Here is a 16,370-nt window from a genome sequence, read left to right as displayed (position 1 = left end):
ATGCCAGGTAATCCAATTAGCTACCTGTTGAGGACAGACCCTGAGCCCATACTCTGCTTCCAAGAGTTTCATGCTTACATGAGTCATTATGTAAAAAATGTTTATGTCTATGGCTTGTAAACATCTAAGAGCCAGTCACAGAGCCTGGATACCGCAGGCAAAAAAAAAGTTGTGTTGGTTGGAACTTTGTTGGCAGTTACACAGAAATGTGCCATTGAGAATGATAAAGGTGGAAATCCCACATTAAATGTATAAGATAAGTCAATATAGTGAGGGAGTCATGAGCAGGGCTGCACGATATGCAAAAAAAACAAAATCATATTGGGATTATTCTGGCAGATATTGCGTTTGCGATGAGTCATGATATCAGTTGGAATGATCATATTCACTGAAAGTTATTAAAAATGATGACGTGACTTTTGATGGGGCGTGTACCAAACAAGCATGTTCCCTTATGTTACCTTTGTCAAAAAAAACTGCAGCTATTGCAATTTGGATATTGCACCAGGCCACACTGCGATTTTGATTATTTTTCCTTTTAATTGTGCGGCCCTAGTCAGTAGGAGAGGTAGAAGCAGGCAGCATGGGTGGAAACTCCTCTGTCGGTGTGACATAATCAAACCTGATGTTATTTATGTCACCAGCCCCAGATGTTCACAGCTGTGTGTTGAAGTAGTCCAGCAGAGTTTAAAGTGTTTTTTAAAGTCTAACTTTATTGGATACAGTGTTGTACATTCTGGCACTGAGCACAAACTATGCAGAGTTTAAGTGATTGTTTTACTGTTAAACAGAGCGTGAGGCTATTTTGAGAAGCTCCCTTGTGTAAACACAGATGAATCCCACATGATTTTAAATTGGATGTGCACACATTTTATCTGCACCCCCACAGTGAAATGTTTTTGCTTTTCTTGTTCTTCTGACATCTTCATAGTTTTGGCAAGTCATACAAAATTTTCTAATGTATTTTTATATTCTGAGTATTTTGTACAACACTGAGCAGAGCAGCCATCTGTTGCAGGACAGTAGACAGAAAAAAACAATAAAAGTGGTTAGTTAAACTAAGCAGAAGTGATTGACTTACTGACGCCTGGCAGCCCTGCTGCATGTCTTCTCCTACTGTTCCGTATTCATGCACGAGGAGACCAAAAAAGCTTGATTGTCTAATAATTATAAAACATTTCTGATGTCACTCGGATCAAGTAATGCACTGCTGCTGGGATGAGAAATCATAATATGTATATATACTAACATGCTGACTTAATGACTGAATTGATATTTGTTTACAATTGATATCTGTTTTATCACTGGTACATGTCTTGTAGGAGTAATTTCCTCATATAAAAGGCCAGAAAAGAGCTTGACAGGGTAGAAAGATTATTTATTATGTATTTATTTAGCATTGTAAACCTGTGAAATCCCCTGCGAATGTCAGCCAGTTTTACTGTAACCCACATTTAATCTTTCTCAGTGTGGAATTCGTTTTTGGAAGAGTCAGTGTATCCCGAGGGACTTGGAATAAAGTCAGCCTGAGGCCACAATTAACCCAGAGGCCAAAAGATTCTTGGACATCACAGATCATATATACAGGAATCTGTTTCTGTTGCCAGATACGTTGAAACAAAAGATGGATAGCGCTAAAAAACACAGTATATTAACTCCAAGATTAAAGGCATTGACCCAACAAACATTTTGCCAGTGTAGTTTCCTGAAAGGTCATGGTATGACATTTAAATTTCTGCAGATGTAGTAGTCTTTATTTTTTTTCACAGTCAGACTCACTGCACAAAAACCTCAAAGTCCCTGCAAGCACCATACTGTGCAAGGCTTGTGCACTAACTAGAGACAGGAAATCACTTTTTGAAGAGCAGGGAGGGGGAATCTTACCTGACGACGATTAATACATCCATAAATAATGCTTCATCCTCCGACCTAATAAAAAAAGTATTAAGTCAAACTAAGACCAGGTGATGTCTTCAGGCTTCAGTCCCCAGACTGACTTAAAATGTAATATGAAGAGGCTTTGTGCCATTACACTAAATAAACCATGGCTCATACTTGCCTCCTAAATGTAAAAAGTAAACCTATTTATATACTGGCTTGTCTCTCCATTTTCTTCAAGTTAATTTAGGTTTACATACACAATCTGGGATCGTCATCATGTGATGCTGGACAAACTGCTTTTATTTGAATTAACCTTTGCTCTTTATCGCATGTCAAATATTTATTTAGCCTGCATTTTCTTCTTTAACAACACTTCACAAAGGGATTGGATGACATTGTTGTTCATTACCCCAGTTATCTGTGGCTTTGTCCTTAAATTCATCCTGTAGTGTATTGTTCATCCATTTAACTAAATCTGTCAGATTTTTGTTAAACTGAGGTCTACGTATCTTCCTTTCCCAACAACTGTTGTTTTTAATCTAGAGCTTGCTCTTTGCTGTCTTGATGCCACATGCAGCTGTTGTCCACCTTATCAGTAATTGTTCACTCTAACATTTCCTGGTGACATGAGCGTTAACTGGAGCGAGCAGTCCCGTTGTCTGCAAGGCAAACACCACTCAATCTGTTGACCATATCCACGTTTTTGAAGCTAGGTCACTCAGCCATTGGAGGGCAAATGCATTCAATTGGCTTCACACAATTAGCGCCGGTCAACAATGAAATACGGTGAGCTGGTGACTATCCATCCTTTCCATGGTTACAGAGACGACCTGCATGTGAAGAAACTTAATGCCCATTCCAAAAGCAAGTGTTTTTGTCTTACAGGAGGATATTATGGCATTTTGGAACAAAGTAAAAGTGTTATATTGTGAAAAAAATGTATTTGACATCCATAAAATTGTTTGATCCTAGTTGCAAATTGGTCAGTCTGGAAGGAATGCAGCTGCATACAGCTAACTACATAAGTGTAACAAGCAGATTCAGTGATTCACCAGCTTTAGTGATCTACTACAATTTATTCTTTGGTGCACTATGACACAAAATGACCAGCAAAATATGACAACGCTTGCAGTGCTGCTGTGATATTTTGGATTACTCTTTTCCTGTGTTGTATGCTTTTCACTCATTTGATGGGAGCCAAATTGTCCTCCCAGTGCAAACTTTTGGCTGCATTTGTATTAAATGTACATATATATAGGTCCTATTATAGACATGTGTGTGTGTGTGTGTGTGTGTGTGTTTAAGACAAACAGCCAGCATTTACAATAGAGTCTCCAGTCAGCCTAGCGTTAAAGAAAGCATTTGCTTTCCCATCAGCATGCAGGTCAGATAATCAGCCCCTGCAGCCAAGATTTTGTGGGCGATCGGCCATGATATTTGGCTGGCTGGCTGGCTGGACAGACAAACAGGGAGAAATGGCCGCTGTCGTGCTGTCAGGTCTCTGGTCTGTGGGTTGGATGGTGTTTCTAAGGGCCAGCTGCCACCTTCCCACTGGGGTCTTAAGCTGGTTTGAGCTGGTCTTGGCAGAAGCACTCTCTGCTGCAAACCCAATCTTAGTTGTACTTCACAGGCAATATGACTTTACTTTTTACCTCCAACAGCTCAAACTTGTAACTAAAGTTGCTGTGGAGAGTCCAGGCTTTTGGTGGTTACCACAGAGAGTCGGGTTGTTGATTTTGTAATGTCCATAGGTTCAGTAGCTCAGGGAACATTGAGCAATACCTGTCTTCCATTAAGGGGACTTAACCTCCCAGTACTGTAGCTCGTCCACCCTTCATTGACCAATCAGCACCCATGCTTTTAGCAGCACTCCTGTGGACTGCACTGGGTAAACACAAGTGTCTGCCTCAATGTTTGTCATTGCCAGTTGCCTAACCATTTATCTGTAGTAGGTAAGCATCTGGTGAGCTGGGATCTATTTGACCTGAGTGCATTAGAAGTCACAATTTCTACCGTCAAGATTCCTCCTTTTCCTTCTCTGTTCTGCTGTGTGATCCCATGTTGAGAGCTTATGGTGCAATGTTGCCTCCACAGAGTAATACTCCTCCAAACCTCGAGCATGGAGGTGAAACCCCCCCCCCCCCTGCCCTATTTCCCTGGGGTCCCCTCCTCCCCTCTTGCCTCCCTCCTCAGGGAACGTCACTCCCCTGGCTGAGGCGGGACTGGGGCCTGAGTCTGGGGGCAAGGCAAGGGCAGATCCTATGAAGAAACACTGGGGACAGAGAGGGGAGGAGTTAAAATACTGCTCTGCACACTGTACATGCCAGCATAGTCAATTAGTGTTGAGCAGACTGGTGAACCAGAGTTTCGAGGCTGCAGTTCATTGGGTCAGTAGATGTGATTTGACATTCACCTGTGCCTCATGTGCAACTGACCTGCTGAGCGTGCTCCCTGCAGAGGCAAGCTGGAAGGAAAGTACTTTTGACAGCCTGCTTGTCTCAGTGTCTGAACTTGGACCAGTCACATCCACACAGTCATTCTAACAGGTAGGTGCATGGCAATAGAAAAAGCGTAACATGTTTGCTACAGTGGTTGTGCATAAATGTAGAATAACTAATGTAGAAATTTGACAGTTAGGTAGACATGACAAGTCTGGAGTGATTATGCATATTCACAATCTACCTGCCAACCAATATTATTGCAACTTGTACTGTCATTTTTCCAAAAACTGGACTTTCATTTGGGGGGGGGGGGGGGGGGGGGGGTTGTGGAGTCTCTGTGATTTCCAGTTTCATCCACTACATTCTCAAGGCACTGTTATACAGCCCACATTGTAATGTTAATGAGCTGTCACACCAAAACTCATTTCTCTTGGTCCACAAAATCACACTGAAATGGAGATGAGTGCATATTTGGATGGTCGTCAGTGTTAATTTACGGTCAAGATAATCAAAGTCTAGGTTCAAAGAAGGAGCCTTAACTTCAAAAGCAAACTATTCATTGGAGAGCAGGCATGTTTCATTCCTTTACTATATTGTATTCATTCAAATATTTTAGGCAGCATCCCGACCAATCCTATAAATTTGAAGAGACAAATGAAAAGAGATGAACAAAGGAGACTCTGCAGTTTTTCTTTTTATGCCCCTTTTTTATGTAATTAGTAAAGAAAGCTCCTGGAATGTCTTTTTTGTGCCATATTGTTGCATTCATGGTCCCCTTATGAATGCAGCCCTTTGAGTACTTAGATTTGCACCATAACCCCAAACAATAGACTTTAATAGGATACTTACTGTATGAACTTTACCACACTATAGCCCTTGGCAGCATTCCTGAATGCACGTCATAGTTTGTAGGGTTAACATCCCTCTCAGGAGCCCAAACCCCACCTTTGTTTCACTCTTCACATGTTATGCAACTGACTTTTCAACATTTTTCAACAAGCTGCAAGAGCTGCGAAGCAGGTGGAGCTGAAACAAACGGCGCTCGCAGGCCTTTGATTTCACAATTCTTGCACCTACTACTGAATGTTAAAAAAGTGCAACTACTGATGATAAGATGGTGGTGATGATTGGATGAGTTCTGATCTCTTTTCCTCTCTCTTCGACTGTGACTGTGAGAAATCTTTCAAAATATATTTAAATCTATTATTAATATTTCATCATTATGTGTGTCTCTGCACCTTAGAGACCCTCACACTATATGCACACGCCCCAGCAGCTGTTCATATTAATTGATACAACCAAATTACCCACTCATTCTCCAGATGTTCTACATGATATGGATGGTGACAAGAAACAGCATGTATGGACAGGACAGTCCACAGAAGAACAAACACTACATTTTGTAAAACTGTTATTTACACAGTAAAGTAGGCCAGACCTAAGCTGCACGGGTATTTTCAGCCTTTTCTTCACTCTCTCCCTCTCTCAGAAGGTGTCAACATGCTGGAGCAGGTTCTGTCATTCGGCCGCTCCCTGGTGCGCAGAAAAGTGGTCGACCTGAGCAGCCTGGAGGACTCTAAGCTGTGCCGATGCCTGGGAACCGTCGACCTCATTGCACTGGGAGTGGGCAGCACTCTGGGTGCCGGCGTCTACGTGCTGGCCGGTGAGGTGGCCAAGGGAGACTCCGGCCCTAGCATCGTCATCTCCTTTCTAATTGCTGCCCTGGCCTCCGTCATGGCCGGCCTGTGTTACGCCGAGTTTGGGGCCCGCGTCCCCAAAACAGGCTCTGCCTACCTATACAGTTATGTGACTGTAGGAGAGATCTGGGCCTTCATCACCGGTTGGAATCTAATTCTCTCCTATGTGATTGGTGAGTTACTGAAAATCTCAGATTTAGATGTTATTTAAAGAAGATGTCTTCATGGTGGCTGTTCTTTGTTTCCTCACAGGTACCTCCTCAGTTGCCAGAGCTTGGAGTGGCACATTTGATGAAATGATAGGAGGACACATAGAGATATTCTGTAAAACCTACTTCAGCATGAACTCTCCTGGTCTGGCTCAGTACCCGGACTTCTTTGCCGTCTGCCTGATACTGCTGCTCTCTGGTAAGGCAGCAAATAAAGAATTATAAGATTCAGATCAATATGAGGCTGCAGAGAAAAAAATGGGAATTAGTTTTGGTACATTTTGTTTTATACAGCCACAGCTGGCATAATCCAATAAAGAGATGGCAGGACGTTGTGGTTAAGTAAGTGGTTAACGGGGCAGGGCACATGCACGCTGGAGGCTGGGGTTTTGTGAGTCCACTGGGAGCCCACATTCACCCCCTTCCTTTGTAAATATACCCTGATCATTTTGCTAGTCTTCAGCAGCACCCTCTTTCCCACAGTCACAGCTCATACAACATCAGGCCACTGAGAAGCTGCTCAGGGTTAAGTATCACCAGTTGCTGGTGATGACTGAGAGTACATTATATTATGTATTTATCATGGTCAGATTCACAACAGTGCGGGTTACATTCCACATTTATGACCCTGAGGGTAAAACTGAAAACTTTATCATGTGTTGTATCTATTGTCCTGCCAATGCAATTATTGCATTAGGTCAGTGTGACCCAGGAAGAATCCACGAGTGTTTGGATGTTAGATGTAGAACTTATGCAACGTCTATTCATCAAAATTAAAAAAACAGTTCCCATATTCATGAAAACTAAAAGACAAATTAAGGTTTGTTACTGTGACCCTCATTCGATGTGGTCTGAAACAACAAATCATTTTCAGAGACATTTACAAGTTTAACTTAAATCCTCCTCTGGTGTAATCATCAGGTCAAACATGAAATTCTTTGCATCATGAACAAATATCAAATAGCAAATGCTAACACACAAAACTAACTATTAACATGGTAAAGATTATACTTAGCATCAGCATTGTTGTTATCTTTGTGCTTGTGCAGGGCTCCTGTCGTTTGGGGTAAAGGAGTCAGCGTGGGTCAATAAAGTTTTCACTTCCATCAACGTGCTCGTGCTCTTGTTTGTCATCATCTCCGGCTTCGTCAAAGGAGACACGTACAACTGGAAGATAACTGAAGAATCCCTCATAAATGTCACCATAGTTAGAAGGTAATTTATTCATCTGTTATACAATAACAGTTGTGTAGCTGATTAATAGACAATAAATTAGGAATTTTCACAAAGCATCACAGGCACAGTGAAATAGGAAAATCTGGTTTATTAGACAGGTATTTATTGGTTAAATGAATGTCAGGAAAAGAAAATTCAGTGCTTCTCTAGACAAGGCAGGAGGCAGCTTATACCTACATTTCTAGTCCAAGTGTTTTTATACAATGACAGTTCACTTGTTTCAGGAACTTGTCAGTCACGGCCAATGTGAGCAGTGATTATGGAGTCGGAGGATTTATGCCCTACGGCTTCAGTGGGACCTTAGCTGGAGCTGCCACCTGCTTCTATGCTTTTGTTGGATTTGACTGCATTGCAACGACGGGTGAGCCTTTGATAGATTGTGACTCAGTTTGATTTAAATTTACCATAAGCTAACTGTAGATGTATTTGTGTGTGTCTGTGCGTGACAGGGGAGGAAGTGAAGAACCCCCAGAGAGCCATTCCCATCGGCATCGTGGTGTCACTGACCGTGTGCTTCCTGGCGTACTTTGGTGTGTCAGCTGCGCTCACACTGATGATGCCTTACTATCTGCTGGATGAGAAGAGCCCGCTGCCCATGGCTTTTGAATACGTGGGGTGGAGCCCCGCCAAATATGTGGTCGCTGTGGGCTCACTCTGTGCCCTCTCTACCAGGTAACAGACAGTTTTCACATCAGACGTTTTTGTAAAAGAAAACATCAGTATTCAGGGCAGATGAATTTAGTTTTACTGTGTTTGAGTCAGCAGAGTTCGTGCTATGTGACTTTATTTTCAGATTGATGTGCATGTTATAAATGGGTGATAATAGTGAACGAGATCTGGTCAAAACTGTGACCATAAATCTCTGTCACTGTCTTGTTACTGGATTGATTCCTGCTCCTTAATGGGACATACTGGGCGCAGTGCTTTTCTGTTTTGAGATACCTGCATGTCTACATACTAATGTACTATTCATAATTAAGGTTTCATAAGTAAGGTGTGCAAGTGTGTCTCAAAATGATGTGTTGGTGTGACTTAATTCTTAAGTCTTTCTTTCCTGAGGGTTACTGTTCCCCCTTCAGCAAACCCTGGTGGATGTCAGTCACTAACTCATCCCATGATCTGATCTCATGTGGATATTATCAGATTTGACTCAAATTAATTCAATTGAATCAGTTAAAACTTGGACAAGTCATTGTTGCAGGTGGTGGTTATGCTCTTTGCCCTCTGCCCTGGCAGTTTTGTAGAACTGTTTGCAAAACTGCCAGTTTTTGCAATTTCTGCTACTTGTAAAACTGCTTTAGCCCAATTCTTTGTTTGATTTTATAAGTTTGAACTGAATGTGGGAGATTCAACAGCACATGAAGCTCTATAAAAACCTACTGAAACTTTACTTTCAAACATGGAAAATTGACCATGAAAGACATCAGTGACCTTTACTAAGTGTCCATTCATTGAAGTTGATTTAAATAAAAGGAAGATAAATGATGACACTATGGGACCATAACCAACAGGAAAGAAAGGCACCCATTGATTTTAATCATGCTGTGAAGCTTTGAAGATGTGACCGTAGGTGTGTGATTTTGTGTGTGTCCGTGTTTGGGGCTCTTGACTAACGTGTTGGCCTTGCATGTCTCTGCTGTCTCATGCAGTCTGCTGGGCTCCATTTTCCCTATGCCTCGTGTAATCTATGCTATGGCAGAGGATGGGGTGCTTTTCAAAGCCTTAGCCCGAATCAATCCTAAGACGAAGACCCCACTTATTGCCACTATGAGCTCCGGTGTAGTAGCAGGTGAGAGCCGGGGAGCATATGAGTGCGATCACTCCTGCTAATCTTTCTCCACCAATCAACTGTGAAAGACGCAGTGGCGGACGCAGATGAATCTGTTGGTTTTTCTGCCTCCTCAATGTCACAAACTCCTCATTCTGAAATTGAACCGCTTTATGAAACGTTCTGCTTTAAATGATCCATTCTGTGGGAGGTTTTCCATCCACACACTTGTTGTTCTTTCACAGTTGTACAGGTGTCATGTTTTCTTTCCCAGAATGCTCTCAACTTAACCATGAACCCTCTTCTCCCTAGCCTGTTGGGCTCCATGTTCCCTCTGCCGCGCATTCTCTTTGCCATGGCACGAGATGGTATTCTGTTCAAATTTATGTCCAAAGTGAGTAAGCGCCAGTCGCCTGTGGCTGCCACCATGGCGGCAGGTACCACCGCGGGTAAGCTCTTGAGACAAGGACTCGCCTCTCATGGGATTGTATCGTGGCCTTGTTTGGGGTTATTAATCTATGTCTTTGTCAGGTGGTGGTGACTGCATGTTGAACTTGGTGATGGTGTTTCTAAAAGCATGTGAAAAACCATTACACTCATTATCAATTTGTTGTGCTCACCACTTCAGTCCACAAGTCCATCTGACCTTGGTTACCATTTTCAAATAATTAAAAAAACGGATGAATTACCTACTGGAAAGTAACTAACTACAAGTGCTGTGTAGCAGCAGGGCTTTAGGAATATAGTCAATTGGTTCAGACTAAGGGTTGTTGCAATACACCTGTACTGATGATTTAACCGTGATATTTAAATAATGAAATATTGATAGTGTGTTAATAACATACATATGATGATATGGTGATGGCAGATGTCAGGCCGTGTAGATATTTGTTTGTCGGTTCCTTGCCTGCAGCAGGTGGTGGTGACAAGAGTTTCAGCCATTGTTACGTTTACAAGACAAGAGGTTAAAATATGTCCAATAAGCAACGCTACGTCTTCAGGACAGATTGGAGGCTGCAGTGAGTCGCTATTGGGAAATGACGAGATGGGCTGGGGCTAGCTGATTAGCATGCTAACTTCGTAGAAGAAAAGTCGTAGAGACAAGAGTTAACATTGGCGTTTCTTTCCAGTGCTGGAGATGGCTCTATAACTCAGTGAGCACAGGAATTAAGTAAAATGCTGAACTCACAACTCACATTCTTTTTGTGCACTTTTGTACAGTTATGTTTACAGACTCTCTCTCCACCTCCCTACACTCATATTTGAGTCTAATTAATTTGCCAAAAAAGGGACAAAACACACAATAAACAAAGTTAAAAAAGAATTTAATTAACAGCATTTTTTCACTTTTTGGAACATTTTCTATAGACATCCCACTAATATCTGTTTTTTTTTTTGGCCACGATAATCATGTAGTGAAAATAGGATATCATTGCAGCCCCAGTTAAGACTGAAACTATTAGATGGATTACCATGAAATTCGGTGCAGACATTCAGGCTCCACCTCATGATGAATTGTAATAATTTTGCTGACCTTTGAATTTATTGAATGGACGGTATATTATCCCTGCTAAATATCACCATATCATCTTGTTTTCAGTTATTGATCTAATGGTACAAAATAAGAGAGTTGCCTACAATTATCCTTGTGAGGCACAATCTTTTTTTATTAAACCTCTTTTCTATTGTATGAAAATAACTAAGATAGCTTTTGTATACAGAGAGGTGACTTAGAGAGGTGCACTGATATTGATAATGCCGTTAGAACACCATTTTGGTCTTTTCATGATAATGAAATTACAGGACATTTTTTTCTCACAGTAGTTACTACTTTGCTACTTTGGTACTTATAGTCGAGCAGCTTTCAACACAATCATCTCACTTGCATGAAATTCAAACAATCTGGTCTTTGCAGACTGTTGTGGTGCTCATACAGTGTTGACAATGTCTACACCTAAAGCTTGCCTGCTCAGTGGGATCCAGGTGCACAGTACATGGTAACATCCTGCTCACTGTACTCAGGTGTCGGGGCTAGAAGACCTGCAGGGTGAATGACCTGGGGAAGTGGCAGGCAGATGTGAACCCCAGGGAGGGTTCAGCGTACCACACCTCCGCAGGCCATGTACTGAACACCTGACAGCAGTGTTCAGGGGAGCTTTCTTTGTTATTTTTGTTTTAATACAATGTTGTGAGGAGCTGCGGACATACCACTGCTCTGTGTTTGAACTGCACCGCTGTGATCAGCTCCACACTGGCGTCTGGTGCTGAGATACAAGAGAAGCAGCACCACAGTGTATCTCACATCAAACGACACATGGTATGGAGGTGATTACAGCTGTTGGAAACATTTAGCTCTTCTGTGTCTTTTTGTGAAAACAATTCTGCATGAAATTTAATTCATGTTGATGTCCATTGGTTGGATGGTGCATCTGAAGAAAACAGCTTTCCCCTTTATTGTTGCACTTCTGTATGTGTGTTTTTATGTATTTAAAATGAAATGACATCTCTAGTCATCAGTCATGTTCTTATTTCTTATAAATGTTCCTTTAAAGGTGGAAGTGTTTGTGTTAATTTCATTTCTTTTGCTTGCTGTAGCCATCATGGCTTTCCTGTTTGACCTCAAAGCCCTGGTTGACATGATGTCCATTGGGACGCTGCTGGCCTACTCGCTGGTTGCTGTGTGTGTACTGATTCTCAGGTGGGTACATCCATATATAAAATAACTAAAAACAGCACTGGAAGGAAAACTTATTTGTGCAGTATTGTAAGAGCTTCCCTGACAGCTCTTCTGTGAGCCCACAGGTATGATTACCCTGTTTGTGAAAAGTACTCTCCACCTCATGTTGTGTCATCACGCTGGTGATGTAAGAGCTGTGAATGCTCCCATTGTGTGAACGTGAAGTGGCTGCTTGAGTGAACGAAGGTGTTTACTGAAGTTGCTGCAGTTGCTAAACTCTGTACTTTCTGTGCACCTCTGTTGGTCACACCAAGGTGATTCATCACCACAGCCGCAGCAAACACTGACTCAATGTTCCTTCCCTGGTTTGAACCAGATTTATCGACCTCAGTTGTTTTGTAAAGGAAAAAAAAAAACCTTACACTATTTCAGAATATGTATAGATAGAGAGAGATTACACTATATATAAACCAGTGGTACTTTTAGACACTGAAAACACTTTTCAGGCTATGAACCTTAGAAAAGCAGCGACATCTGAACTTTAACCTCTGTAGCTTCTGTCCTCCAGGTACCAGCCAGACGGATCTCTGGAGCGGCGTGCAGGCACCGGTGAGAGGGACTACCTGTCCTCTGAAGAGGGGGAGTCAGACCTGACGGAGTCAGAGTCCCACCTCAACATGCTGAAGGGTGGCAGCTCCACCCTGCAGACTGTCCTGCACCCTCCTGTCTCCCCCTCGGAGCATTCCTCCAGTGTGGTCAACATGTCCATCGGTGTGTTAGGTAAGCAGGTTAACAGCTGTTTATCTGTGCTCTGTCCCAAATATTTAAAAAATCTTTTTAAAGCCTGTTTAACATTTGATTATCTGTTAAAATATCTATTCTTAAACCACAGTGCTGGTAGTGTGTGTGGTCAGCTACCTCACCACGTACCATATCAGCTCCATCCTTGGTATGGAAGTGTGGATCCTGGCGCTGCTGTCTGTGTGTCTCCTCATCTTCAGTGGCTGCGTCCTCATGGTCTGCAGGCAGCCACAGACCAGCAAGAAGGTGTCCTTCATGGTGCGTAGAAGCTCAATAAGTCTCCATAAGTCTCACCAGGGTCTGCATTATGGAACGAGGCTGATCTAACACATCATGCTTTTGTCTGCTTGTTGTCATCGCAGGTCCCCCTTCTGCCATTTCTGCCCATTCTGAGCATATTTGTCAATATTTACCTCATGGTTCAGCTGAGTGGAGACACCTGGATACGTTTCTCTGTGTGGATGGCTGTGGGTGGGTGCCTTTGAACCGCACGTCCATCCATTGCAGACATTTTGCAACCTACGTTTATTTGTAGGGGGAAACAGCTCCTTGGGGGCGGGTGCAGCTACTTCCTGTAGTTTTGTTTCCTGTAGTTTTGTTGTCACTAAGGTTTCCTGTGATTTTTACATTTGAATTCTGTCCAGACTAAACAAACCATAACATGTTAATTATTGAGCTTTAGAAATGGAAGATAAATTCAGTTTGGACAGGGCCAGACTAGCAGTTTCCCCCTGCTGCCAGTCATTATCCTGAACTGAAACAGCCATCTCCTGGCTCCTGCTTCATATTTAATGGACGGATCAGAGAGCAGTATCAATCTTCTCATCTAACTCTCAGCAAGAAAGCAAATACATTCCCAGAACATCCAACTGTTCCTATAATAGCCTGTGTTTTTTTGGTGCTTCATATCTTTTCCATCACCCCCTTTTCAGGCTTCTTGATCTACTTTGGCTACGGCATGTGGCACAGCGAGGAGCGCCAGCGCCAACTCCAGGGTCCTCTAAACAACAGCAAAACCACCCAGGAACACAGCAAGACCAGCAGGGAGAAGCAGGCTGGCACGGCTGCAGCAGGAAAAGACCAGGAGCGTTTCATCTTCCCAGAGAAGACCAGTCAGTGTTAAAGTTTACCAGCTCATTCACAGACTCTGTGAAGCAACAGATGCATAAAAGCACACAGCAGCTCTGCCTTGATGCACCTGTAAATATACTGCTTCACCGTGCGTGCTTCAGCCGCGAGCACATTCAGTCTGCGAAGGCAGCGTCAGTATTCAGTATCAGCGGCCACGTGATGTGGAGCCGCTCCATCACTGTGATGGGACCACATCCTGTAGGTCGCACTGTACTTCATGGTCACCATGGAGGCAGAACTGAACGGACAGGTAACACTGGAGAGTGATGTTCATTTCCTTTAACACTGAAGCAGTCACAGCAAGACTGCAGCAGAGCTTTTCTGTTTCATTATGGACTTGACTTTTTAGTGCATGTTGTCTTTTCTGTCAGTTTTTACATTTTTAGCAGAATTGTACAGTCAGATTTTTAGTCTTTGAAAATTGTTCTATCCATTTAATGATCCAGAATATTTAGATTTTGATACATCAGTTGTGCGTTAGTATTGTAAGTAATGTTAGTTTGTGGTAAAAGCACTTTTTGTTCTACATGAGTGCACGAAGTGGAAGAAGGATTAAAGATGTGCTGTCTAAACATATTATAGAACTATTACATGCAGAATTGTTACATATGCATACATGTGATAATTGTGATACTGTATAAAAAGATCATAAAGACACTGCCATATTTAGACCAATGTACAAAATGTCAAATAGTTTTGTAGGCACTTAACATGTCATGACTTGACTCAGTGACCTGAAAGTCGTCCAGATGCTGGCGGGAGATTTTAGGCGTCTGTTGGTATTATGTAACGAGTCATATCTTACTTTACTGTAGTTATCAAGATCTCCACAGCTGTTGTGGTGATTTTACTCTGCACAGGTTTACTTTTCTACTTTTACTTGGGTGTGTTATATGTATGAACTGTTACAATCTGAATAAGAAGATTGTTATTGAGACAAAACCCTCCACAAAAAGTATTTGTAGTTTATTGTTATTACTGTAGTAGATTATGACACTGTATTTTCATTTTGATACAGTTGCAGACTTGCTGTTGATATAACTGTCATGAAATGATTCTGTCTTAACTAGAGTACTTTGCCACCTAACAAGAAGCACAACAATTAATTACAAGTTAAAGTATTATTTAAGAAACATATTAGTTTTGCCACATAATTTAGTTTCTTATCTTTCTGTTGTCTTCAGTGTCTTACTTCAATGACTGGAGTCTGAAGAGACTTTTTGTCCTGAACTGCATGAAGACTCAGAGCTAACACTCTTTCATCTGGGCTTTTAGGGGCCACCTGCGTTTTTCTGGCACTGTGAGCTGTAAGGCTCAGTGAGTCTTAGTTTCCAGTAGAAACATGTTTGCTGTCTGATCTCTGATCTGTCTGACTGTGTTTTTCACCATCCGATGAAGAGGAATCTCTCACTTTTCCAGAGGTCAGATGCTGCAGCTGTAGGATGCTGGTAACTGATTGATCAGCTGACTGACATGTGCAGTGCAGTGGTGAAAACAGATTCAGAGGCTGGTCTCAGCAGGAGTGAGGTGGCTGTTCCACCACACTGAACCTCTACACTAACAGTGTAGAGTCTTCCAGTGAAGTTATGGGATGAAGTGCAAAGACGTGACCATGATGTAGTTTCACTTGTTACCAGCTGCACAGACAAATACAATAAATGTATTTTCCAAAAAGACGATGTTTAACATTAGCTTTTTTCCTTATTTCTGCTTTTAGGAGGTTATGCTTTTTGTCCTGTGAGAATATTTCACACACCATGGAACAGATTTCAGTGAGTGCTGGTGGAGAGACCAGCCATAAAGCATAAAGGGAAGAAGTGATCATATTACTATGTTTAGTATAGTGCCACCATGTGGCCAATTAGAAATTAGTTCATATTCTTTTTTTCTTTTTTCTTTTTTTGGTTCATCACAGATTCATCCATATCTACTACTACAAAGCCTAACAAAATAGACATTTGTGATTATTTCGTAACTTTTTCCTACAATGGGTAACAAATTCTAGAAAGTATGGTGTTTGATGTAACTCAGGAACATCTTATGTACATTTAGGTTTCTGGGTGATCCTACAAAAAGAGATAAGTAGGATCACGGCAACATGAAAAATTTTAATTTAAACTTTCCTTAGATTTAACTCAAGCATGGACAAATGTCTGATTTAAAAAATGATGGCTGCCATTAACAAGATGGCATCGTTTTCTATCACTAAATGTATTTTAATGAAAATCTGGAACAAGGCTATTATTATGCAAACAAATGAAACAAACAAATATTAAATTAAATTAAATATAATGCTGGTATATGTTACGGCTACAACAGTATTCATCACCTAAAGCCATTAAAGGATTAATTAATTATTACAAATGGTAGGAATGGTAGAAAACCCCTGCTCCACTCTGTGCCTTAAAACTTTTACACATTGCACTGGCCACACCCTGTTTAGTGATGTCACAGCATGTGCTTGTAATGAGTATTTAAAGGCAAAGCACCTGCTGTGACATCACTAACTAGGATGAGGACAGGTGTGCA

At 41.7% G+C, this 16,370-nt stretch overlaps 1 protein-coding gene across 3 annotated transcripts; it reads left to right on the top strand.

Moving 5' to 3' along the window:
• The first annotated feature begins 4,215 nt into the window (after window positions 1-4,215).
• On the top strand, window positions 4,216-15,517 carry slc7a2 (solute carrier family 7 member 2). 3 transcript variants are annotated; one of them, XM_071457766.1, is made up of 12 exons: window positions 4,216-4,427; window positions 5,812-6,192; window positions 6,272-6,427; window positions 7,278-7,443; window positions 7,689-7,825; window positions 7,914-8,136; window positions 9,114-9,253; window positions 11,828-11,930; window positions 12,478-12,689; window positions 12,802-12,968; window positions 13,073-13,181; window positions 13,643-15,517. In XM_071457766.1, exons 2-12 carry the CDS (start codon window positions 5,823-5,825, stop codon window positions 13,831-13,833), a joined length of 1,974 nt encoding a protein of 657 aa, XP_071313867.1. In that variant the 5' UTR covers window positions 4,216-4,427; window positions 5,812-5,822; the 3' UTR covers window positions 13,834-15,517. The 3 variants fall into 3 exon arrangements, with proteins under 3 accessions (XP_071313867.1, XP_071313869.1, XP_071313868.1); XM_071457768.1 differs by lacking the exon at window positions 9,114-9,253 and adding an exon at window positions 9,545-9,681 and having other exon boundaries at window positions 4,230-4,427; XM_071457767.1 differs by having other exon boundaries at window positions 4,296-4,427; window positions 5,815-6,192.
• The last annotated feature ends 853 nt before the right edge of the window (window positions 15,518-16,370 follow it).

This window comes from Trachinotus anak, unplaced genomic scaffold, assembly GCF_046630095.1.
Source record: "Trachinotus anak isolate AG129_WGS33_773 ecotype Australia unplaced genomic scaffold, CSIRO_AGI_Tana_v1 ptg000021l, whole genome shotgun sequence".
Lineage (NCBI taxonomy): Eukaryota > Metazoa > Chordata > Actinopteri > Carangiformes > Carangidae > Trachinotus > Trachinotus anak.
The sequence above is the reverse complement of the archived record's forward strand: the minus strand, read 5'-3'. Positions and strand labels throughout refer to the sequence as shown.

What these genes read in the sequence shown, in the direction of transcription:
- slc7a2 (XM_071457766.1), top strand. Translation starts at nt 5,823, where the DNA reads ATGCTGGAGCAGGTTCTGTCATTCGGCCGCTCCCTGGTGCGCAGAAAA. An exon ending in AATTCTCTCCTATGTGATTG is followed by an intron (nt 6,193 to 6,271) that starts GTGAGTTACTGA and finishes GTTTCCTCACAG; the next exon opens with GTACCTCCTCAGTTGCCAGA. An exon ending in GCAAGAAGGTGTCCTTCATG is followed by an intron (nt 12,969 to 13,072) that starts GTGCGTAGAAGC and finishes TTGTCATCGCAG; the next exon opens with GTCCCCCTTCTGCCATTTCT.